The sequence below is a fragment of the Salminus brasiliensis genome, chromosome 2 (genome assembly GCF_030463535.1).
Source record: "Salminus brasiliensis chromosome 2, fSalBra1.hap2, whole genome shotgun sequence".
Classification (NCBI taxonomy): domain Eukaryota; kingdom Metazoa; phylum Chordata; class Actinopteri; order Characiformes; family Bryconidae; genus Salminus; species Salminus brasiliensis.
The window spans coordinates 32795146-32819404 of NC_132879.1; the positions used below are offsets into that span (position 1 = coordinate 32795146).

The window sequence follows — 24259 nt, forward strand, 5'->3', positions numbered from 1 at the left end:
GGTTTTAGATTGTGTGGGCATTCTGTTTGGTGGGTTGTTTTAAGACTGCTTTTATTCATTTTTTTAATGTTTTTGCCTATAGATATAATGAGATTTTTCTCAAGGGTCCTTTCCTTTGTTATGTTAAGATTCTCGTGATGTGTTTGGATGTTCTTGTCAATCACAACACCGCCTTGACATTGCAAAAATAACCATACTTTTTCCTTTTGTTGAGCACGGAGAACACAAAGAGCACAAATATGACTAAGAAAGAGCACAAAGAACACACACATGAACCCATACATGAGTACAAATATGGAAATACATTAATAAATAAGTGTAGACATATGGAAACAGATAAATGCCAAAATGTGGCGAAAGAAATAAATACACTAAAACAAACAAAAAAATAGAGAAATTAATGTGAAATTGTGAAAATACCAAAGTAAAGATGTGGAAGTATGTGACTGATTTTACTGACTGCAGTGATTCATGTCCTAAAGTAACTAGACACCCTTTCTTCTGATTAAATTCAGCTGCTTTACGGCATCTGACACAGCTGTATTATTTCCATAGAAAAACACTGACCAATAGAACAGGACTTTCTACAGAAACTTTGTGGTGACAGACCCGGTTTCTAAATCTAGTCTCAGATCAAACAGATCTGACACTAAACTTTAGTATGAGTGAGGCCTTCATTCATCAGACCTGGCTGTATTCAGTCAGCTCAGTCTCATCACTGCAATGTGCTTCATGTGTTGCTAAGGTAACTGAAGGGGCATAGCACTGTACACAGCACTGTGTGTCCATACAGTCCTATACAGCCAATGAAGAGACTGACCTCAGTGACCCGAGTCCTCCTCCATTGTGAGGTCATGTCGATGACATCACAGAGCCTATAAAAAGGCAGGTTCCCCCTCATTGGCTCAGTTCGGATTCAGCAGCTCGGGAGACGCTTGATTCCTGCGTTCACACTGACGCCATTTAGCTGATTTTGCCTAGAACCATCTTATCTAGAACCATAAAGAGGTTCTACATTTGCTTGGGATATACAGGGAACAGTCCTTACAACCTTCTTAACCTTCTGACTTTTATTTCCTCTTTCCATCTACAAGGGAAAATGCAAACCAAAGAAGTCCTGAGGAGTTTGGGCTACGAGGTGGTGGATTTCATTGGTAAAGGGAGTTACGGTGAGGTTAAGCTGGCCACATCTCAAAGGCACTCCAACCATGTGGCTATCAAAATAATGCACCGCAGGCTGGCATCACATATTTTTGTCTCTAAACTTCTGCCCCGGGAACTGGCCATTCTGAAAAGAGTAAAGCACCCTCACATTGTTCAGGTGCATGAAATCTTTGAGATGCCAAACGGACAGGTGTTTATTGTGATGGAGGCTGCCGCAATGGATCTTCAACAGAAGATCTGGGAGCTCGGCCGCATTCCCATTGGCCAAGCAAAAATGTGGTTCTCACAGCTGCTCAGTGCAGTGGCCTATCTACATCAGCAGAACATTGTCCATCGTGATCTTAAATGTAAAAACGTTCTGCTGACTGCTAACGACCAAGTCAAATTAACCGACTTTGGTTTAGGCCGTTTTTCAAGGGGCTTTCCTGACTTAAGCAAGACCTATTATTGCACTCCCGAGTATGGTGCACCTGAGGTGCTTTTGGAACAACCCTATGATCCAAAAAAAAGTGACGTGTGGAGTCTAGGTATTATCTTTTACTCCATGGTCACCGGATCCACACCCTTCAAAGTTAACAGTTTGAAGAGTCTCCTACGTGTCCAGCGAGAACCCTTGGTGTTCCCACGTAGGATCACAGTGGAGGAGCCCTGTCGGGCCTTCATATCTTATATGCTGCAGTACGACCCCTCCACTCGGCCGTCTGTGACAGAGGTGGCACAGCACCCTTGGCTGCAGCCGAGGCAGGAACGGTAAGTAAACCACTGTGCAGGTATACATACATGAAGAACATTTTGAATGGGTCACTCAAAGTAAAGAGCTGTTTTGCAAATAGGTAACATACAGTATTAGTTCACTAACGATAAGTACACTAACACATTGCTTCTGTACTGTCTCCAGGGTTATTGGCAGGTTTGTGGTGGTGCCCGTTGAGGATCTGTGTCCAGACGTCAACCCACTTGAAACGTCAGAGGAAGAGTCTCAGTCTTCCTTCTCTTTGAACAGTAACATAGACAGTATATCCTCTTCTGCCTCTGAAAATGGGCTGGTGTTTTTCAGCACTCATCAGTCGACAGAGGAAGAGTCTCCGTCTTCTTCTTTAAGCAGAGACGTAGACGTTCTCTCATCTCATGGTGTCAGATGCGAAACTCTGATGCCTGAGCAGAAAGACAACAGCAGTGGAGCTGGTGCAAGTCTAACTTGCCAAAGGGTAGAGGCTGTGGAGGAGCACTATGGTTGCGTTAGCTGTAGTCCTGTTTGTGCTGCTATTAAAAGGGCAGCTAATGCTTATGTCAAGGCACCAATTCTCAGAGCCTCCCGGTCACTCCGACGGAGGATGAGGAAGTTATTCAGAGTTAACTCTGTGGTCCATGACACCACCTCTATTTCCCAGCAGAGTGCTCCTCATTCTGCTTCCCCTTCAGAAGCTCCTGCTTGTCTGTGTTCTGAGCAGAGACTCAAGGATGTGACTGTAGATGTCCCTCTCCATGGGCTAGTGGTGGAGACAGCACCTGTTCTCCCACAGCCCACAGTACAGAAAGGAACCAGGAGGCTGAGGTTCCCAAAATTTAAGGTATGTTAGGCAAATGTTGAGCGATCGTCACAGCCTCAGATTTTATACTTTAAATATTTGCTAGAAATGTTTCAGTTGATTCATATGTATCATTTTGTCTCGCCAACAGATCCTGAAGAAGACAGAGATTATTCACCCATTGTAGACATCTATTACGGCCCTGGTGATGACATACTACCGTTACACAATTTATTGGTCATTTATACGTTGTTCTGACCAGAGGAGGATGAGTCCCCCTAGTGAGTCTTGGTTCCTCCCAAGGTTTCTTCCTCCAGCTCTGAGGGAGTTTTTCCTTGCCACTGTCGCCTTTGGCTTGCTCACTTGGGGTTCATGTTGTATTTATTTATTTTTATTTGTCCTGTTTCCCGATTTCTGTAAAGCTGCGTTGCACCATCAGGTTGTAAAAAGCGTCATACACATCATTTGGACTTGTTATGTGAGGGGTAGGAGGGACACTGTCTAAACTGTGTCCATTAAGGGCAGTATAGCTCTGCACTCAGCTGAGGATATTGTTGGGTGGCTGATAGAACACTTTCTCTAGACATTAGGGATTGAGATGCCTCTGTAATGTTGCATGGACCTCGGGAACAGTGCCTCTGGACTGGCAATCCAAGGTTGTGGTCCTCATTAGGAAAGCGAACCAGAGAGTGTGTGGAAACGTTTGAATCATCACACCTCGGTTTCCCTCTAGAAAGTTTATGCCAGGGTAGTGCAAAGACGAGACTCAGAAGGAAAAATGCAGATTCTGTCCTGACCATGAAATTTTGGACCAGCTCTTCACTCTCTTTTGGATAGTTGAGGAGACATGGGAGTTCAGCAGTCCTGTCTACATGTTTTGTGGACTTAAAGGCTTATGACCATGTTCTCTGAGACATCTTGTGAGAAGTGCTCTAGGTGCATGGGATGCAAGGGTCGGTGATGCGAGCTGTGCAGTCCTTGTACTCACTGAGTCAGAGCTGTGTCCATATTTTCAGCACTAAGTCAAGCTTGTTAAGTGTTGCCGTTGGTCTTTGTCAGGGCTGTGCCATGTGTCTGCTCCTGTTTGTGATATTTATAGACGGGATAGCAAGGCGTAGCCAGGGGCAGGATGGTCTGGGGGGCCTCCAACGCACACTTGACTAGTTTGTAGCTAAGTGTATAGTGGTTGGTATGAGAATCAGCACCTTCAAGTCTGAGGCCACAGTGGTATCCCACTCACCTTTCACGACCCAGGACTTGCTAGAGGGATTGTATCTTATAGTATCTTATCTTAAGAATGAAATAGGGGTGCGAATCTCTCTGTGTCAGGTGATTTGATTCAATTCTGATTTTTGAGGTCACGATTCAATTCAGAAACAATCTTTGATTCAGGAACCATTTTTCAATTCAAATGGTCTTTAAATTTGATTTAAATTAAGTGACTGATGAAGATGAAACGACATTGTTGTCATGGTGGGTCAGGCCAGACACAGGGGGATGAACACTCGCAGAGATGGGTGCAATGCAAGTCCTTTAATAACACAATAGAAAATCATACAAAGAGCAAACCAAAGCAAACAAAGCAGCAACTAACGGGAATAAACAGGAAAACAACGTAAACTCGACAAACTAGAGGGCGAACACAAAGCACACCTGAGACCGGGGGACTCTGGGAGCTGAGCTAGATGAGCAGGGCAGGGAACAGAGGGAACCAGCCGCAGAACCAAAAACGGCTAGGCCAACCAAACCTGGCAACGCAGTGTGGAAAAGGGTCGCCTAGCTGGAGCGAGGGTCGTGGGTATAAGGTGGCAGTGAGTGAAAGCATCTCGCTAAACACATGAACATGAAACACGACACTGAACCGACACAATGAACCAAACACACATGAACGCAACTGAACCAGAACCGAGTCACTGAATAGATACAAGAACAGAAACATAACAAAAAGTCCTTAAGTGGGCAGCGGCTCGGAATCGCCGCATTCTTGCTAGTAGAAAATGGAGCATTTTGCTTTCATATTTTGAAGTTTACTTTAGTCTGTTTATGTTCAAAACGGAAAATAAAAAATGTAGTTAATTATGTATTTCAGTGTATTGTGGTTATTCATGTGTGTGTGTGTGTGTGTGTGTATATAGCAAGAATATGTTCTTTGTTCTTCTGTCACTGATAAAGTGGATATATACATTTTTTGCATTATAAATACAAAATTATTTTATATATATCACATATATCAACACCGTGAACCTAACCATACAGCTGTAGCCTATATGATATGGCTATGTAAAAGTGCTGTGTGGTTTTGCAGAATTCATGTGTCAATGGAATTGGGGGCCAGAAAATATGGTTTCAGAATCAGAATCAGAAATACTTTATTAATCCTAGTAGTGAAACTGCAGTTGCTATAGTTGCAGCGGTTTGTGTAAGAATAAACACTCTATAAAGTTTAAAACAAAAATAGAAAAAAGGTTTATAAATTATAAGATTAAATGGTATTTAGAGTATGAATATAGTTTTATGAATAAATGGCAAAGTGACAATAACTGTGATAATAAATATGGAACAGACCGCCCAGAGCATTAGGCCAAATGGTGTTAAATGCACTGGAGAAATCAAAAAACATGATCCTTACAGTGCTGGCTGAATTATAGCATCCTCAACTCCCAGACAGGACTGAGCTTCTCCATGGTCTTCATGATGTGTGACGTCAGTGCCACTGGCCTGTACTCCTAATGTCACTGGGTCACGGCATCTTCTGGACAGGAACAATGCAGTACGTTTTCCACATCCACGGGACATAGTGCAGTACTCCGCAAAGCTGTGTGGCACAGGCCTAGCATAAGGCTTTGGCACAGGCCCCTGGGATGGACCCCATCTGGGAGAACAGAGAACACAAACATGAGTAAGAGAGTAAGCTAATCCAGAGTCTCGTGGAGAAGCCTTAATATGCTAATTTCGAATGTGAGGCATTAACTAACTTACGTTCTCAAATGACTCACCTAAATACATTTGAACATGCAATGATAGATTCTCAACTTCACACAGAGCTTACGTTTACTTGCTATGTTCTTTTGTATTATTCACTGAGATTGGGTAATGAATATATGGTCTCTTATTACTGAAAGGAAAGGAAACTTTTCTTTTCTCGACAAAAGAACAGACGTCTTCATTTGATCAAACAGACACGAGCTAGAAATTACACCAAAAAGAACAATGTGACGTGAAACACTTGAGGACAAACATCAGTTACATGAGTCTGTTTGCTTCACTATATGTGTGTGTGTGTGTGTGTGTTATAGGGTCACTCCAGACAAAGTGCCTCCAGAGGGAGGTGAGAGTTGTGTTGTTAGACGGGGAGTAGAGTGTCTGGGTTGATTCACAAGTACCCCAAGACGTTTTAAGGATCTTGGTCCGAGGTACTCTCCTAAAACTACATGCCATGGCTTTACTAGAATTTGACTAATTGTGTTTTCTTGCTGCTTCTTTCTTAAAATGTTCTTCTACAATAATAGTATGTTCCTTCCAAAAGGAAAACACATTCAACCCTAAATCAAAGCCTTATGCTAGGTAGCCTGTAAAACTCATTTAAAGCTGGTGAGGAATCTCAAGAATGAGTATTAGAGCTAGAAGTCCTGATTCTGAAGTAGGAAACACTCCTGAACACCTGCACAGTTTAAACTCATGCAAATAACCAGAGCTGAATTCACTGATATTTGGACTACACTCACTTCAACCAGAAATCAGCTCTGTGAGCAACACTTGTGAGATGAACAACTCATAGCAGGTACCCCCATCTTTTTAGTCTTTTCCCCCACCCACGCTGCAGGCCTGTTAGGATGCTTGTGAACGTTGGGGCCTTGAACCAGTAAACAGCACTGGCCGCTTCGCCCCGTGTGGAGCAAAATAAAAGAAAATAAAAGGGTAGCGCTAAAATAGCTTCATCAAATGTGAGGCTTGAGTCGTTTCTGGCTCCTTCTCATCCCCTGCCCACTCTTCCACTCTCTGTCTCTCTCTCTCTAGCCTCAGCTCCTGCTAACTGTGCTATGGGGTTGTGTATCCCACTCTCTCCAGGAGAAAGTCAAACTCTCAGTTCTAGCCACTCCGACTACAACAGGTCATCCACAGTACAGCGACAGTCCCTTACTGGTAGCTGACAGTGAACCTGCACCCCAAGCTCGTCTGGCTTCTCCAACCAAACTGAGACCCAGGCTAGCACGGCTGCTCTGCACTCTGAGCTCACTAACTATCAGACTGAAAGTTAGGATGGTTACTCAAACATACTCTGCTAAATCTGTTAGTAAACGGCATTAAAAGATCTAACAGACACTTCTTGTAAGTAATAACAGTGTATTTTACTCCAGAATCCTCAGAGCAAAACTATTGTCCTGCTGTACTTCTGCTGTTTTTCAGCCCTCTCTCCCTGGAGCCCCGCCCCTCTCTCTCAGGAACCAATTGAATACACTGAAAGCGTGTGATCCTGCTAAACTATCCAATTAGAAAGAAGATACAGGAAAACTGACAGATCCACATAACGTTGTAGTGCACTGAGCACATGTTCACCCTGTTCATTTCAACCAAACTCTGGAGCTTCTTTTTTCTCCTTTTTTCAATGATAAACTTCCTTTAACCATTACATGAACGTACAGACTATTAAAACATTAGTTTCCTCACCTTTGCCAACTATATTTTACAAAAGAACCACAAAGATTTTAACACTATTGCTGAAGAAATATTGCTGATAAAAAATAATCATTTCACAAAAAATATTAGTTATTTTTATTTACCTTTTTTCCCTTTTTTCTTTGTGCTGTTTACAACATGCCACGGCTTTTAAGTGCTTCATATTTTACTAATTGTGTTTTCTTGCTGCAATTTTCTTAAAATGTTCTTGTACAATAGTAGTATGTTGGTATAACGCAATTCGGAAAGTAATTCAGAAAGTAATTGTGATAAACTGGTTACGACTCTTGAAATCTTCAGTAAAGTCGATGTACATATATAGTTCTGAGAAGGTCTGTATTATTTTGCAGAGGCAGTATCATAGCTTGTGAGTTTAATCTGAGGTGTGATCATTGCTTGTTGAAAACTTTACCCACTATCCGACCAGGATGATTTGAAATATAGTCAACTATGGACATTTTTTTGTTAGTGTTAGTTAAGAATAAGCTTGAATGTTTTTTTCAGTGCTTTTTGTTGTAGTCAGTTTGGTTTTAGATTGTGTGGGTATTAAGTTTACGTTCAGCTTTTTTCCACTTTCTAGCACTTATTTTTATATCTGTTTAGTCATTTACTGCGTCATATGCTTACTAACTGCTTTTCCATTGTGTTTACAGTCTATTCCCACAGGTATATCAACAAACTAAACAAAAAGCCCAGTAGCAGTTTACCCCTACAACCAGCTTTATTTCAGTGCCCAAATCAACTGCAAGCGGTAAGTCCCTGCTTTTTATGGCTGCTGCTGCTTTTTGACTGTATGAAGTGTGGCATGTTTAGTCTAGAGCCTTTTTCCACCGCTAGTGATAATGATCGTGTTTGTACTGAATGTGAGCTAGTTCACTCTTTGGTGGTTAAAGTGGAGCAGTTAGAGGTGAGCATCACGGCTTTACTAAAGGATAGAGAGCCAGAGTCACTGACAGCAGCCCCGGATGCTTTAGGGAGAGCTAGCACCCCCCTCCACTCCGGAGTTAGCTAAGCTAAGGCTAATGCTAGCGCTAAGACCAAAGCTAACCCACCAGAACACCAAACAGGTTTACCCCTCAGTGAAACACCCGCTGAGGAGCCTGTTCAGCGTACTCTGCTCAGAGGAGACTCTGTTATCTGACACGTGAAGATAGCTCGTCCTTTAGAGGCTCCAGCAGAACCGTTAGCTGTTTACCAGGAGCCAGAGCGCCGGACATTAGCGCCCACCTTAAGCAGGTAGCTAACAGGAGATATTCGAGGGTAGTTATTCATGTAGGGGCAACGATATTCATCTGCGGCAGTCAGAAGTAAGTAAGGATAACATTAAAGAGGGGGTTAAACTGGTCCAGACAATGTCTGATGTGGTCATTTGCTCTGGCCTTATCCCAATGAGGCGCGGCTCTGAGTCTTACAGCCGACTCACAGCGCTAAATCACTGGATGTTCAAGTGGTGTTCGGAAAATCATGTGGGCTTCATAGATAACTGCTTAGAGAGAGAGAGAGAGAGAGAGAGAGAGAGGGAGAGAGAGGGAGAGAGAGAGAGAGAGAGAGAGAGGGAGAGAGAGAGAGAGAGAGAGAGAGAGTCGTGTTTAGTATGAGCTCTTGAAATTTCTACCTTTTTTCATTTTTAAAATGAGATAAATCACAGAAATCAAACTGATTATAATTATAATATCAACAAAACGTCATTTCAGTTTAAAAAGAATTTATTTGGATATAATTAGACAGAAAAACAAGCAAAAATAAGAATCAGAAGGAGAGCAGCTAGCAGAGCAGCAAGCAGCGTAGCCGTTAGCCGTTAGCAGTGGAAGCAGATTCAGCAGAAGCAGAATCAGCTCCAGAAAGAATCCAGAGGAAAACTGAACAGGGAGCTGTAGACCTGCTACACCCACCGCTGAGACCAACCACACCCGACTAAACCAGGAGCAGAGACCAGACAGCCCCCACACCTGCGCCTCACACTGGGGTAAGAGACCCGCTCCCACAGAGCGACAGAGTCACAGACCGGAGACCATCACCCTAAACTAAGGTCTGAACTCAGGTATGAAACTCTAGCTACAGAAGAGGAGAACGTGCTCAGATAGCGCTAACCCCGCTAAGTTTGCTAAAGCAGCTAATCTGGCAGTTACTGCGAGCCTCCTCTGATTGGTCAGCTGCTACAAAAACTGCTACAACCAATGAGAATGGCCTCAGCAGCAGCAGCTCCGCCTTCCCACATGTTTGACTTTCCCACAGACGCTGGATCAGAGAGCAGCAGACAGCAGCATAAACAGAGGCAGCAGAGAGAGAACCCTGAGACCCTGTTTAAAGACTGCAGCTCCATCAGAGGGAGAAACACCACCACCAACCTGCTCTTCTACACTGAGCACAGTCCAGCATGGCATTCGGCTCTGTGCAGATATTTCACACACACCACAAAGAGAGGCATCTGCAAGGGCCGCCAGTTATACATCTTTGAGGATGCAGAAAAAGATGCAGAGAACAGGCTCCTAACAGTGAAGCTGTACCAAAACGGCACAGTGATGGTGCAGGGGAGTGAAGACGCTCTGCTGGAATTTGAAATGGCTTTTCCCAGTCTCACAAACCTGGCCAACCAAGAAAGAGCTGAAGCCCCCAGCACAGTCCCCAGCCCAACCCCCGCACTTGAACAAACACCTGCTGAAGGGGAAACAGAGCCCCCCCACAACATTACTGTAGATCACAGCCCTCCCTCAGTCAGCACGGCCCGGCCCCATAGCCCACGCCTTCACTCCACTGTAGTTAAGGACAGCCTCTCCTTACTGGAACTGGAACTGGTGGAACTGAGGGAGCACATCCACACCCACATCACCACCAGGAAAGACATGAGCCTCCTCAGAGACCAGTACAGCCAGCTAAAGGTATCTGTACAAGAGCTGAAGGGAGACGTAAAGAATCTGCTACAGGAGAGAGAAGCACTAAACAATGAACTGGCAAGGGTTCGAGACAACACACACAAAGAACTGGAACAAATTAAACAGGAACTGAAAACAGAAATTCGGAGCCTCAAGGAAGAGCTGCACCAGAAAGACACCACCATAAAGAACCTAAACACACAGATCCAGACACACACTGAGCAGCTGAACACTCCACTCACTGCCGGCCCCTCACAATCCAGCCAGATTTAAAATCTCCCTGCTACACAGCAAGACCACCACAAGCCCTCGTCTGATAGACCCATAGAGCTCCAGAAGCCTGAAGCAGAGGGAGCAGCAGACCAGCAGACCAGCCACTGTGGAGAAAGACACAGACATTGCCATTCTGATTGATTCAAACGGAAAATTCCTGCAGGAGGATTTACTCTTCCCAGGTCAGAAAACAGCAAAAATATGGTGCCCAAAAATAAAAGATGCCCACAGAATTCTCTCTGATTCCAAACTTAACACTGCTAAATCTATCATTATCCACACTGGCACCAATGACCTCAGAACAGAGCAGGATAGGGTAGGAAGACTGATGTGCAGAGTAGCAGAGAGAGCTGCTGAGTCCTTTCCTAACACCAAAATCATTATCTCCACCCTCCTGCCCTGCAAAGACTTCCACCCAGCCACCATCCACAAGATCAACACAGACATCTCTAGAGGATGTGCCCTCATGCCTAATGTGCACCTGGCCCACCACTCTAACATCACCCCCCACCATCTCTACGAACCATGTGCACATAAGCAAACACATGGTCAGAGAATTTGCCAGGACACTTAAAAATACTACACTTGGCAGACATTCCCACTCAACACAGGAACACGGAGGAATGGTTCCCAAGACCACAACACAGCTTCAGGCACGCAGCCATCAGCCCTACCATCCACAAACACCTCCTGAGAGCCCGACACCTACCTGGACAGCATAATTCTCCTCACACCCCGCCAACTGGACCAGCCTACCGGGTCACACCGTCCAGACCAGCACAACGCCCCCCTCCAACCAGACCAGTGCACCGGCCCCACCCTGAACATGCACCCCGAGCAGCCCCCCTCACTCAGGACAGGGCCCTACAGCAGCAACGCAGCTATGCAGAGGTCCTTCGTACTCCACAGAGCTCTACACAGATGGGTAAAATCAAACAGTTACTACAGTACATCTGTGCAAAACTCCCATAGCTCATATATGCAGCACACTTACAGTCACTACTTCAATCTTTTTCATTATAAAATGAACTTGTAGTGGACTTCTTGTTTTGTTTTTGAATGCATTTATTTATTTTCCCCAATATATTCAGTATTAATAGATTTCTTTATTTATCTCATTTTAATCAGAAAAGGAGATTCACTATTAACATGGCTTCACTCTCAATTAGCATATGGAACATTCAAGGTTTAAAATCATCAACATTTGGGTTTAAAAATCTAGATGAAGACTTTACAAAAACACTGATCTTCTAATACTGCAGGAGACTTGGTGTAGGACTAATACGACCACTCACTGTCCCCAAGGCCACAGAGACATCATCATCCCTTCCCAAAAACTGAACTCAGTGCGTCAGGGCAGAGACTCGGGAGGAATAATCATATGGTACAAAGAAAACCTACACAGTTTTTTAGACACATTGAAAATTGGAAAATTTTAAATTTGCTTAAAATAAAAAAGGCATTATTATCTCTGAAAAAAGATCTGTTTCTCTGTGCCATTTATATTCCTCCAACAGAGTCCCCTTACTGCTCTGAAGAGATGTTCCCAGAGCTAGAAAAGGAAATGTGCCATTTCCAGGCGCAGGGAAATGTGCTGATTTGTGGGGACTTCAATGCTAGAACTGGAACACAGCCTGATTATATTAATATAAAAAATGACAAATACATTAACAATAATATGCCATCCATTACTAATAACCCTTCTTATGCCCATAGAAACAATCAAGATTGCACGGTCAACAAAAGTGGTAAAGACCTCCTGCAGCTCTGTCAAAGCCTGGGTCTGTACATCGTCAACGTTAGGTTACGAGGGGACACTTTAGGAAGGTATACATTTTGCTCACCTCTTGGGAATTGTACAGTAGATTACATCATAACAGATTTAGACCCTTTCTCTCTCAGCGCATTCACTGTAAAAACACTAACCCCTTTGTCTGATCACAGCCAAATCACTGTGTTCATTAAAAGGGCAGAAAATAACAGCAGTGCACACACACAGCCCAGTAAGCTGTACAACAGGTCCGGAGACCATACAGATGGGCCCAAAACAGCACAGAAGAGTTCCAGAAAGCAGCTGCAAACCAAGAAATTCAGACACTTTTAGACTCCTTTCTGGACACCACATATGTTCCCAGTAAAGAAGGAATCAATCTGGCAGTAAGAAATATGAGTATGATTTTTGACAAAACAGCTAAAAAAGCACAATTAAAAAATAGAAACAGATCAAAACCCAAACTCAAAAAAGAAGACAATTGGTTTGATCAGGAGTGCCAAAACATGAGAAAAGAACTTCGAAATTTATCAAATCAGAAACACAGAAATCCAAACAATGCACACATACGCCTTCTTTACTGTGAAACACTAAAGAATTATAAACATACACTCAGAACCAAAAAAGCTCAATATACATACAAGCAACTATCACTACTTGATTCAATAAATACAAATAGATTCTGGAATAATTGGAATAAACTTAAAAAGAAAGATTATGAAGAACTAGCCATACAAAATGGAGATACATGAACAAACCACTTCCAAACACTGTTTAAAAAAATAGAATTTGACCCAAATTCAGAACAAAGCAAGATAAACAGAAAACTAGAAAAATTAGAAATAGCAATTAAAAACAGTCAAAATCCTTTAGACTTCTCAATTACTAAACAGGAGCCCAAAGACAAAATTAAAAAACTAAAACCAAATAAAGCATCTGGACCCGATGGCTTCCTGAATGAGACGCTACAATGTACCAGTTCAAAATTTAATTAGGCCATTTTAAAACTGTTCAATTTAGTTCTGAGTGTAGGTCACTTCCCTGAAACCTGGAACCATGGACTGATAATACCAATCTTTAAAAATGGAGATAAATTTGACCCTAATAATTACCGAGGCATCTGTGTGAACAGTAATTTGGGGAAGCTGATGTGCAGCATCTTAAATTCTAGAATCTTAAACTTCCTTATGAAGCACAGTGTCTTGAATAGAAGTCAAATTGGGTTTTTACCAAATCACCGCACCACTGATCATACTTACACCCTACACACCCTGACTAAAAAACATGTTCATAAAAATAAAACCAGAATATTTGCCTGTTTTATTGACTTTAAAAAAGCATTTGATTCTATTTAAGATAAGATAAGATAAGATAATCCTTTATTAGTCCCGCAGTGGGGAAATTCACAGTGTAGCAGCAGAAAGGGATAGCAGGACACTCAGTTACAAAAAATTTGGATAAATAATTTACACTATATACACACAATATAAATAAGAATTAAAAAAGCAATAAACAATATTATTTACAGTAAAAGACTCTTAATTGCACATGGGGATGGGATATTGCACATAGTATTCCCTGAACATGAACATGTGTGTGTAGTTAAGTGTGTGTGTATGTGGTCCGTTGGGAGCAGTGCTGGTTGTGCAGTCTGACGGCAGCAGGAAGGAAGGACCTGCGATACCGTTCCTTCACACACTTGGGGTGAAGCAGTCTGTCGCTAAAGGAGCTGCCCAGTGCTGCCAGAGTCTCATGCATGGGGTGGGAGCTGTTCTTCCGCATGGATGCCAGCTTGGCTGTCATCCTCCTGTCTCCCACCACCTGCACTGGGTCTAAGAAGCACCCCAGGACAGAGCCGGCCCTCTTTATGAGTTTGTCCAGTCTCTTCTTATCTGCCGTCGAGATGCTACTACCCCAGCAGACCACTCCATAAAAGATGGCAGATGCCACCACTGTGTCGAAGAAATTTGGCACCAATTTGGCACCAATTTGGCACCAAGGATTCTTTTACAGACTTCTAGAAAGTGGTGTAGGGGGTAAAACACATGATCTTATTAAATCAATGTACACAGGAAACAGGTGTGGAATTAAAATCGGTAACAAACAAACAGATTCTCTCGCTCAGGAGTGCGGAGTGAGACAGGGCTGCTGTTTAAGCCCAACCCTATTCAACATTTATATTAATGAACTGGCCAAAATACTAGAGGAGTCTACAGCTCCCGGTCTCACTCTGCACAACTCAGATCAAATTCCTGCTCTATGCAGACGACCTGGTCCTGCTGTCCTCCACAGAGCAGGGTCTACAGCAAAACCTGGACCTGCTGGAGCAGTACTGCCAGACCTGGGCCCTGGCAGTAAACCCCAAAAAGACAAAGATCATGATATTTCAAAAAAGATCCCGATCTCAATTTCTATTAGGCACACAGGAAATCAACCATGCCTCCAACTATAACTATTTAGGCATCACAATCAGTTCCTCCGGAAATTTCCATCAAGCAGTGAATCAGCTGAGAGAAAAAACACGCAGAGCTTTCTACACCATAAAACGTCAAATTTGTGCAGAAATTCCAATTAAAATTTGGCTAAAAATATTTGAGTCAGTAATGGAACCTATTGCCCTTCATGGCAGGGAAGTTTGGGGTCCGCTTACCAATCAACAATTTGACAAATGGGACAAACATCCAATTGAGACTCTGCATGCAGAATTCTGTAAAAACATGCACAAAAACTCCACCAACAACGCATGCAGGACCAGAACATCACTAAACTAATCAGAACAAACCAAATTACAGCTCATTTCAGAGACAAATACAACACCTATTGGGAAACTCAAACACAATTACAGAGTAAAATGCAATGTTATCTGACCCCAAAACGCCAGTACACTGTGGCAGAGTACCTGAGCACAGTGACTGACCCGAAACTGAGGACCACTCTGACCAGGTACAGACTCAGTCAGCACAGCCTGGCTATAGAGACTGGCAGACACAAAAGATCCTGGGTTCCTCAGGAGAAGAGAACATGCCAGCAGTGCCAGCTCAACAAAACAGAGTCAGAGCTGCACTTCCTGACAGAATGCCCCAAATACACCCAGACCCGCCAACAATTCTACACCAAAATCAGCCACAGATACCCCAAATTCCTCAGCCTCTCCGACCCAGAGAAACTGCCCTATCTGCTAGGAGAGCGTAGAGAGTGCTGCTCACTCACAGCTCAGTACACCCTTGCCTGCCACCGTCAGAGAGACAGTGAGTGACCATATCAGCTTCTACACACTGTAACACACACTGACACAAACACTGAAACACACACTGACACACACTTTTTTTTTTTTTTTTATGTTAATAGTTCAAACTGTTCAGTAATGTTTAATCTGTTCACATTTCACAACTTTCCTGTAACCTGTAGCTTTGGCAATACAAATGTAGCTATATTTGTCATGCCAATAAAGCCCCCTGAATTGAAAAGTTAATTGGTTAAAGTTCGAGGACAAGCCTGTTTTTTTAGGTAGGGATGGCGTTCACCCCACACGGGAGGGTGCTGCCCTACTTTCGTGCAGCATAGCTCATAGTCTGCTAGTTAGTCGCTAGAGTCGTGTAAAAGGCTGCTGACAATCCAGAGCCTGGACCAGGCCACAGACAGACTGGCTAAACCGACTGCTTTAAGGCGTCACCCAGGTTTTACCGCATTGAGACTGTGTCTGTGTCCCGAATTAAACCCAAACATAGAATATCTAAATCAGCTCGTTTTAATAATTTAATTAGTGTTAAATTCTCACATTCAAACTATAACAGCACCACCTCAAACCTAAAGCTCGGTCTACTTAATATTAGACCATTAACCTCGTTGTAAATGAAATTATATTTGATCAGAAATTAGATATTTTCTGCCTTACTGAATCCTGGATTAGACCTGATCAATATTTAGCACTAAATGAAGCCACCACCGCAGGTTATAAACATGTACATAGCCCTAGATTATCAGGCAGAGGAGGTGAAGTATGCATACACTTGATATTATTCAAAAACACTGTATCACCTTCACTTCTTTTCAGATTCTCTACATTAATATATCACATTGCATTTATACTAATTCATATTTATAGGCCTCCAGGGCCCTACTCTGAATTTAAAAAAAAAATGAGTGATTTTGCTGCAGACTTGGCAAAGTTATAATAGTAGGAGACTTTAATATTCATTTTGAAAAAGCAGACGATCCATTAACAAAGGCGTTTGCATAGATCTTAGATTCTGTCTGCATGATACAAGACATGACTGAAGCCACACATTACTGTAATCATACCCTAGATTTAGTCCTGACCCTGGGTGTTAGCACTGATCATCTAAATATTCTACCTCAAAGCTCTACCTCCACTCTGACTAAGGACAGCCTTAGTCAATATAGAAAGGTACTCATTAAAGGCATGTACCCAAAACGCTTACATTAGCAGCCATAAAACCAAATCTTGATCTTAGTGTATTGTCTAATTACAGACCCATCTCCAACTTAACATTTATATCCAAGATATTAGAAAAAGCTGTGGCCCAACAACTCTGCTTATACCCGAGTAAAAATGACATGTATGAGAAATTTCAATCTGGACTCAGACCCAATCATAGCACAGACACAGCCTTAGTGAAGATCTCCTTCTTGCCTCTGATCGAGGCTATGTATCTTTATTAGCCCTACTCGACCTCAGTGCAGCCTTCGGTACAATAGTAAAGACATGTGGAAATATGTGACTGATTTTACTGACTGCAGTGATTCATGTCCTAAAGTAACTAGACACCATTTCTTCTGAATAAATTCAACTGCTTTACGGCGTCTGACACAGCTGTATTATTTCCATAGAAAAACACTGACCAATAGAACAGGACTTTCTACAGAAACTTTGTGGTGACAGACCCGGTTTCTAAATCTAGTCTCAGATCATACAGATCTGATGCTAAACTTTAGTATGAGTGAGGTCTTCATTCATCAGACCTGGCTGTATTCAATCAGCTCAGTCTCATCACCGCAATGTGCTTCATGTGTTGCTAAGGTAACTGAAAGGGCATAGCACTGTACACAGCACTGTGTGTCCATACAGTCCTATACAGCCAATGAAGAGACTGACCTCAGTGACCCGAGTCCTCCTCCATTGTGAGGTCATGTCAATGACATCACAGAGCCTATAAAAAGGCAGGTTCCCCCTCACTGGCTCAGTTCGGATTCAGCAGTTCGGGAGATGCTTCATTCCTGCGTTGACACTTACACCATTTAGCTGATTTAGCTGATTTTGTCTAGAACCATCTTATCTAGAACCATAAAGAGGTTCTACATTTGCTTGGAATATACAGGGAACAGTCCTTACAACCTTCTTAACCTTCTGACTTTTATTTCCTCTTTCCATCTACAGGGGAAAATGCAAACCAAAGAAGTCCTGAGGAGTTTGGGCTACGAGGTGGTGGATTTCATTGGTAAAGGGAGTTACGGTGAGGTTAAGCTGGCCACATCTCAAAGGCACTCCAACCATGTGGCCATCAAAATAATGCACCGCAGGCTGGCATCACATCTTTTTGTATCTAAACTTCTGCCCCGGGAACTGGCCATTCTGAAAAGAGTAAAGCACCCTCACATTGTTCAGGTGCATGAAATTTTTGAGATGCCAAACGGACAGGTGTTTATTGTGATGGAGGCTGCCGCAATGGATCTTCAACAGAAGATCTGGGAGCTCGGCCGCATTCCCATTGGCCAAGCAAAAATGTGGTTCTCACAGCTGCTCAGCGCTGTGGCCTATCTACATCAGCAGAACATTGTCCATCGTGATCTTAAATGTAAAAACGTTCTGCTGACTGCTAACGACCAAGTCAAATTAACCGACTTTGGTTTAGGCCGTTTTTCAAGGGGCTTTCCTGACTTAAGCAAGACCTATTATTGCACTCCCGAGTATGGTGCACCTGAGGTGCTTTTGGAAAAACCCTATGATCCAAAAAAAAGTGACGTGTGGAGTCTAGGTATTATCTTTTACTCCATGGTCACCGGATCCACACCCTTCAAAGTTAACAGTTTGAAGAGTCTCCTACGTGTCCAGCGAGAACCCTTGGTGTTCCCACGTAGGATCACAGTGGAGGAGCCCTGTCGGGCCTTCATATCTTATATGCTGCAGTACGACCCCTCCACTCGGCCGTCTGTGACAGAGGTGGCACAGCACCCTTGGCTACAGCTGAGGCAGGAACGGTAAGTAATCCACTGTGCAGGTATACATACATGAAGAACATTTTGAATGGGTCACTCAAAGTAAAGAGCTGTTTTGCAAATAGGTAACATACAGTATTAGTTCACTAACGATAAGTACACTAACACATTGCTTCTGTACTGTCTCCAGGGTTATTGGCAGGTTTGTGGTGGTGCCCGTTGAGGATCTGTGTCCAGACGTCAACCCACTTGAAACGTCAGAGGAAGAGTCTCAGTCTTCCTTCTCTTTGAACAGTAACATAGACAGTATATCATCTTCTGCCTCTGAAAATGGGCTGGTGTTTTTCAGCACTCCTCAGTCGACAGAGGAAGAGTCTCCGTCTTCTTCTTTAAGCAGAGACGTAGACGTTCTCTCATCTCATGGTGTCAGATGCGAGACTCTGAAGCCTGAGCAGAAAGGCGACAGCAATGGAGCTGGTGCAAGTCTGACTTGCCAAAGGGTAGAGGCTGTGGAGGAGCACTATGGTTGCGTTAGCTGTAGTCCTGTTTGTGCTGCTATTAAAAGGGCAGCTAATGCTTATGTCAAGGCACCAATTCTCAGAGCCTCCCGGTCACTCCGACGGAGGATGAGGAAGTTATTCAGAGTTAACTCTGTGGTCCATGACACCACCTCTATTTCCCAGCAGAGTGCTCCTCATTCTGCTTCCCCTTCAGATGCTCATGCTTGTTTGTGTTCTGAGCAGAGACTCAAGGATGTGACTGTAGATGTCCCTCTCCATGGGCTAGTGGTGGAGACAGCATCTGTTCTCCCACAGCCCACAGTATGGAAAGGAACCAGGAGGCTGAGGTTCCCTAAATTTAAGGTATGTTAGGCAAGTGTTGAGCGATCGTCACAGCCTCAGATTTTATACTTTAAATATTTGCTAGAAATGTTTCAGTTGATTCATATGTGTCATTTTGTCTCGCCAACAGATCCTGAAGAAGACGAAGATGATTCACCCATTGTAGACATCTAGCACGGCCCTGGTGATAACATACTACCTTTACACAATTTATTGGTCATTTATACGTTGTTTTGACCAGAGGAGGATGGGTCCCCCTAGTGAGTCTTGGTTCCTCCCAAGGTTTCTTCCTCCAGCTCTGAGGGAGTTTTTCCTTGCCACTGTCGCCTTTGGCTTGCTCACTTGGGGTTCATGTTGTATTTATTTATTTTTATTTGTCCTATTTCCGGATTTTTGTAAAGCTGCGTTGCACCATGAGGTTGTAAAAAGCGACATACACATCATTTGGAGTTGACTTGTTATGTAAGGGGTAGGAGGGACACTGTCTAAACTGATTGAGATGCCTCTGTAATGTTGCATGGACCTCAGGAACAGTGCCTCTGGACTGGCAATCCAAGGTTGTGGTCCTCATTAAGAAAGTGAACCAGAGAGTGTGTGGAAACTTTTGAAGCATCACACCTCGGTTTCCCTCTAGAAAGTTTATGCCAGGGTAGTGCAAAGATGAGACTCAGGAGGAGAAATGCAGATTCTGTCCTGACCATGAAATTTTGGACCAGCTCTTCACTCTCTTTTGGATAGTTGAGGAGACATGGGAGTTCAGCAGTCCTGTCTACATGTTTTGTGGACTTGAAGGCTCATGACCATGTTCTCTGAGACATCTTGTGAGAAGTGCTCTAGGTGCATGGGATGCAAGGGTCGGTGATGCGAGCTGTGCAGTCCTTGTACTCACTGAGTCAGAGCTGTGTCCATATTTTCAGCACTAAGTCAAGCTTGTTGAGTGTTGCCGTTGGTCTTTGTCAGGGCTGTGCCATGTGTCTGCTCCTGTTTGTGATATTCATAGACGGGACAGCAAGGCGTAGCCAGGGGCAGGATGGTCTACGGGGGCCTTCAACGCACACTTGACTAGTTTGTAGCTAAGTGTATAGCGGTTGGTATGAGAATCAGCACCTTCAAGTCTGAGGCCACAGTGGTATCCCACTCACCTTTCACGACCCAGGACTTGCTAGAGTGATTGTATCTTATAGTATCTTATCTTAAGAATTAAATAGGGGTGTGAATCTCTCTGTGTCAGGCGATTTGATTCAATTCTGATTTTTGAGGTCACGATTCAATTCAGAAACAATTTTTGATTCAGGAACCATTTTTCAATTTAAATGGTCTTTAAATTTGATTTAAATTAAGGGATTGACGAAGAAGAAATGACATTGTTGTCATGGTGGGTCAGGCCAGACACAGAGGGATGAACACTCCCAGACATGGGTGCAATGCAAGTACTTTAATAACACAATAGAAAATCATACAAAGAGCAAACTAAAGCAAACAAAGCAGCAACTAACGAGAATAAACAGGAAAACAACGTAAACTCGACAAACTAGAGGGCGAACACAAAGCACACCTGAGACCGGGGGGCTCTAGGAGCTGAGCTAGATGAGCAGGGCAGGGAACAGGGGGAACCAGCCGCAGAACCAAAAACGGCTAGGCCGACCAAACCTGGCAACGCAGTGTGGAAAAGGGTCGCCTAGCTGGAGCGAGGGTCGTGGGTATAAGGTGGGAGTGAGCGAAAGCATCTCGCTAAACACATGAACATGAAACACGACACTGAACCGACACAATAAACCAAACATGAACCAAACACACATGAACGCAACTGAACCAGAACCGAGTCACTGAATAGATACAAGAACAGAAACATAACAAAAAGTCCTTAAGTGGGCGGCGGCTCGGAATCGCTGCATTCTTGCAAGTAGAAAATGGAGCATTTTACTTTCTTATTTTGAAGTTTACTTTAGTCTGTTTATGTTCAAAACGGAAAATAAAAAATGTAGTTAATTATGTATTTCAGTGTATTGTGGTTATTCGTGTGTGTGTGTGTGTGTGTGTGTAAATGTGTATAGCTATGTTCTTTGTTTAAACTCTGTCACTGATAAAGTGGAGATATACATTTTTTGCATTATAAATATAAAATTATTTTATATATATCACATATATCAACAATGTGAACCATACAGCTGTAGCCTATAAGTGCTGTGTGGTTTTGCAGAATTCATGTGTCAATGGCATTGGGGGCCAGAAAATATGGTTTCAGAATCAGAAATACTTTATTAATCCTAGTAGTGAAACTGCAGTTGCCATAGTTGCAGCGGTTTGTGTAAGAATAAACACTCTATAAAGTTTAAAACAAAAACAGAAAAATAAGGTTTATAATATATATTATATGATATGACATATATTATGATATGATTAAATGGTATTTATAGTATGAATATAGTTTTATGAATAAAAGCAAAGTGACAATAACTGTGATAATAAATATGGAACAGACCATATGAAACATTTTGAATTACTGCACCTCTGAGTTATTTCACAGATATTAAAATGAATTGCATTACTATTATTATTGCACATATGAACAGTATAATTAGAGAACTGCACAGATGATCCATAGTGTCACACATTGAGGGAGGAGTTATAGAGTTTGATGAGCACAGGTAAGAATGACCCCCTGTGGCGCTCTGTGGTGCATTTTGGTGGACTGAGTTTTGCACTGACTGTGCTCCAGTGTCTCAACACCGTGTTGTAAAGTGGGTGGGAGCCATCAGTGTTCTTAGCCCTGTTTGTAGTTCTCCACAGTGTCCACACTGACCCCACTGACGGACACAGGGGTCATCGGTGCCTTGTCTCTTCTCAGGTCCACCAATAGTTCTTTGGTCACATTGAGATGCAGATGGTTTAGCTCACACCATGTGACAAAGTTCTTCATCGTCACCAAATCCTCATCCTCATCACTTCTGTAAAAGAGTGTAGAAGAAGAGAGAGAGAGAGAGGATAGGTCCCTACGAGGCTCCAATGTTGCTGACCACTCTGTCCGACACACAGTTCTGCAGTCTTTTTTTTAAGGGGCTACACTTGTCTTTGTTGGTTTCTTTAATCAAGGCAGGTTTTTTGGCAGTTGGGTTCTTTGCGTTCTTTCTCATTCAGTGGGTGAGAAACTAGTAACTTGGTGTTGAGTTGTTGAGTTGTTTTTAAATTTTTATCCATAGTTACAATCATATTTTATTCTCAAAGGTTTCTTGCTTTGTGGTAGTAAGATTTTCGTAATGAGTCCAGATTTTGTCGTCCATCGAAACACCGCCTTCAAAATGCAAAAATACCCATAATGCCTTTTTCTTTTGCTGTTCACAACATGCCATGGCTTTTAAGTGCTTCACATTTTACTAATTGTGTTTTCTTGCTGCTATTTTCTTAGAATGTTCTTGTACAATAATAGTATGTTGGTATAATATTTTTGTAAATAATTTAGAAATTAATTGCAAATATAAATATATTACCCGGCGAGGCCTGTGCCCCCTCGACACGCAGTACTTCAACAAGTTCAAACCAGGCCTCATCCACTTGGACTGAAACTGAAACTTCAGGTATGACTGATGAAGAAATCAAGTCAGATATCCTAGCCTCACTGAGGGAAGATATATCCAAAATAATAAGGCAAGAATTGGAGTGTGTGTTTACTGACAATTTTAATGCTCTACAAAGTGAGTTGATGTGGCGGGAGGTCTGTTGACATGGTCTGATGAAGTGATTACTGACTGCTGAAACTTGCCTTAAAAGCCAAGTTGAAACCCTTAAAGAAAAGAATGATGATTAGAGGGCAGAATGAGAAGGGGGAATGTTTGAATAGTTGGCGGGGGGTCTTAACTGTGTCTTGTCACAGCACATGGACAGACAACCCGAATCGAAAGCCCCCCTCCCTAAAATGAGTAAGATGCTTAGACATCAATCTTTTGAACTGGGTCTTGTTGATTTGTTGAGAAGTAAATTCACAAGACACAGAGACTTTACACACTATTCATGTACAACTGCATCCTATTCCAGGATTGACTATTTTTGAACCCCCAAATTAGAGTTACATGGGGTAATAGACATTATGATACCTCTTATACTCTTTATTTAACTCACTTTTTTTATTTCCTAATGCAAACTGGAAGAAGGAAAAAATGCTATGTATCGAAACATTCTGTCTCATGACTTTAAAAAAATCTTCTGTATTTTTATCACAGATTTTTTGGCAGTTTGGTTTTAGGTTGTGTGGGCTTTCTGTTTAGGTTCAGCTTTTGAGCTTTGCGTTCTGTCTCATGCAGTGGATGAGAAACTAGTAACTTGGTGGTGATTTGTTTTAAGGCTTCCTTGCTTTGCCGCCTTCACAATGCAAAAATACCCATAATGCCTTTTCCTTTTGCTGTTTAAAACATGCCATGGCATTTAAGTGCTTCATATTTGGATAATTGTGTTTTCTTGCATGTATTTGCTTTGAATGTTCTAGTACAATAATAGTATGTTTGTATAACGCAGTTCATAATTCAGAAAGTAAGTGTGATAAACTGGTTACCATTGTTGAAATCTGAAGTAAAGTAGGTGTACATATATACTTCTGAAAAGGGTCAGCGTTGTTTTGTTTTTTTTTTGTTTTTTTTGTAAAAGCATTATCAAAGCTGTTGAGTTTAATTCTGTGTGTGTTCATTACTGGTAAAAAGATCTACCCAATACCCCACCATGCTGATTTGAAATATAATCAACCATGGCATTGTTTTCTTTTTATACAGAATTAAAAGATTGTTTTAAGAATAAGCTTGAATTTTGTTTCAGTATTATCTGTTGCAGTCAAGACAATTTGTTTGGCAGTAGGTTCAGCTTTGTGTTTCATCTCATCAAGTGGGTAAGAGACTATTAACTTGGTGGTGAGTTGTTTTAAGACTGTTTTTATTGTTTTTTTTAATTTTTGCCCATAGTTACAAA

The 24259-nt window shown here is 42.5% G+C and overlaps 2 protein-coding genes and 1 non-coding gene across 3 annotated transcripts; all 3 read left to right on the forward strand.

The window, feature by feature from the left end:
• The first annotated feature begins 1099 nt into the window (after positions 1-1099).
• On the forward strand, positions 1100-2880 carry LOC140549671 (testis-specific serine/threonine-protein kinase 6-like). The gene is made up of 3 exons (XM_072673420.1): positions 1100-1914; positions 2063-2735; positions 2845-2880. Exons 1-3 carry the CDS (start codon positions 1100-1102, stop codon positions 2878-2880), a joined length of 1524 nt encoding a protein of 507 aa, XP_072529521.1.
• Positions 2881-7708: 4828 nt separating this feature from the next.
• On the forward strand, positions 7709-7848 carry LOC140550468 (U4 spliceosomal RNA). The gene has a single exon (XR_011979165.1). It is a non-coding gene; the product is annotated as a U4 spliceosomal RNA (small nuclear RNA).
• A 9843-nt stretch (positions 7849-17691) lies between these two features.
• On the forward strand, positions 17692-19472 carry LOC140549672 (testis-specific serine/threonine-protein kinase 6-like). Its single transcript, XM_072673421.1, has 3 exons — positions 17692-18506; positions 18655-19327; positions 19437-19472. The coding sequence occupies exons 1-3, from the start codon at positions 17692-17694 to the stop codon at positions 19470-19472; spliced, it is 1524 nt and encodes a 507-aa protein (XP_072529522.1).
• Positions 19473-24259: the final 4787 nt, after the last annotated feature.

Bases quoted from the DNA above. Each gene is read 5' to 3' on its own strand.
- LOC140549671 (XM_072673420.1), top strand. From the start codon at position 1,100: ATGCAAACCAAAGAAGTCCTGAGGAGTTTGGGCTACGAGGTGGTGGAT. The intron at 1,915-2,062 runs GTAAGTAAACCA...TACTGTCTCCAG, and splicing joins CTGCAGCCGAGGCAGGAACG to GGTTATTGGCAGGTTTGTGG. The intron at 2,736-2,844 runs GTATGTTAGGCA...TCTCGCCAACAG, and splicing joins TGAGGTTCCCAAAATTTAAG to ATCCTGAAGAAGACAGAGAT.
- LOC140549672 (XM_072673421.1), top strand. From the start codon at position 17,692: ATGCAAACCAAAGAAGTCCTGAGGAGTTTGGGCTACGAGGTGGTGGAT. The intron at 18,507-18,654 runs GTAAGTAATCCA...TACTGTCTCCAG, and splicing joins CTACAGCTGAGGCAGGAACG to GGTTATTGGCAGGTTTGTGG. The intron at 19,328-19,436 runs GTATGTTAGGCA...TCTCGCCAACAG, and splicing joins TGAGGTTCCCTAAATTTAAG to ATCCTGAAGAAGACGAAGAT.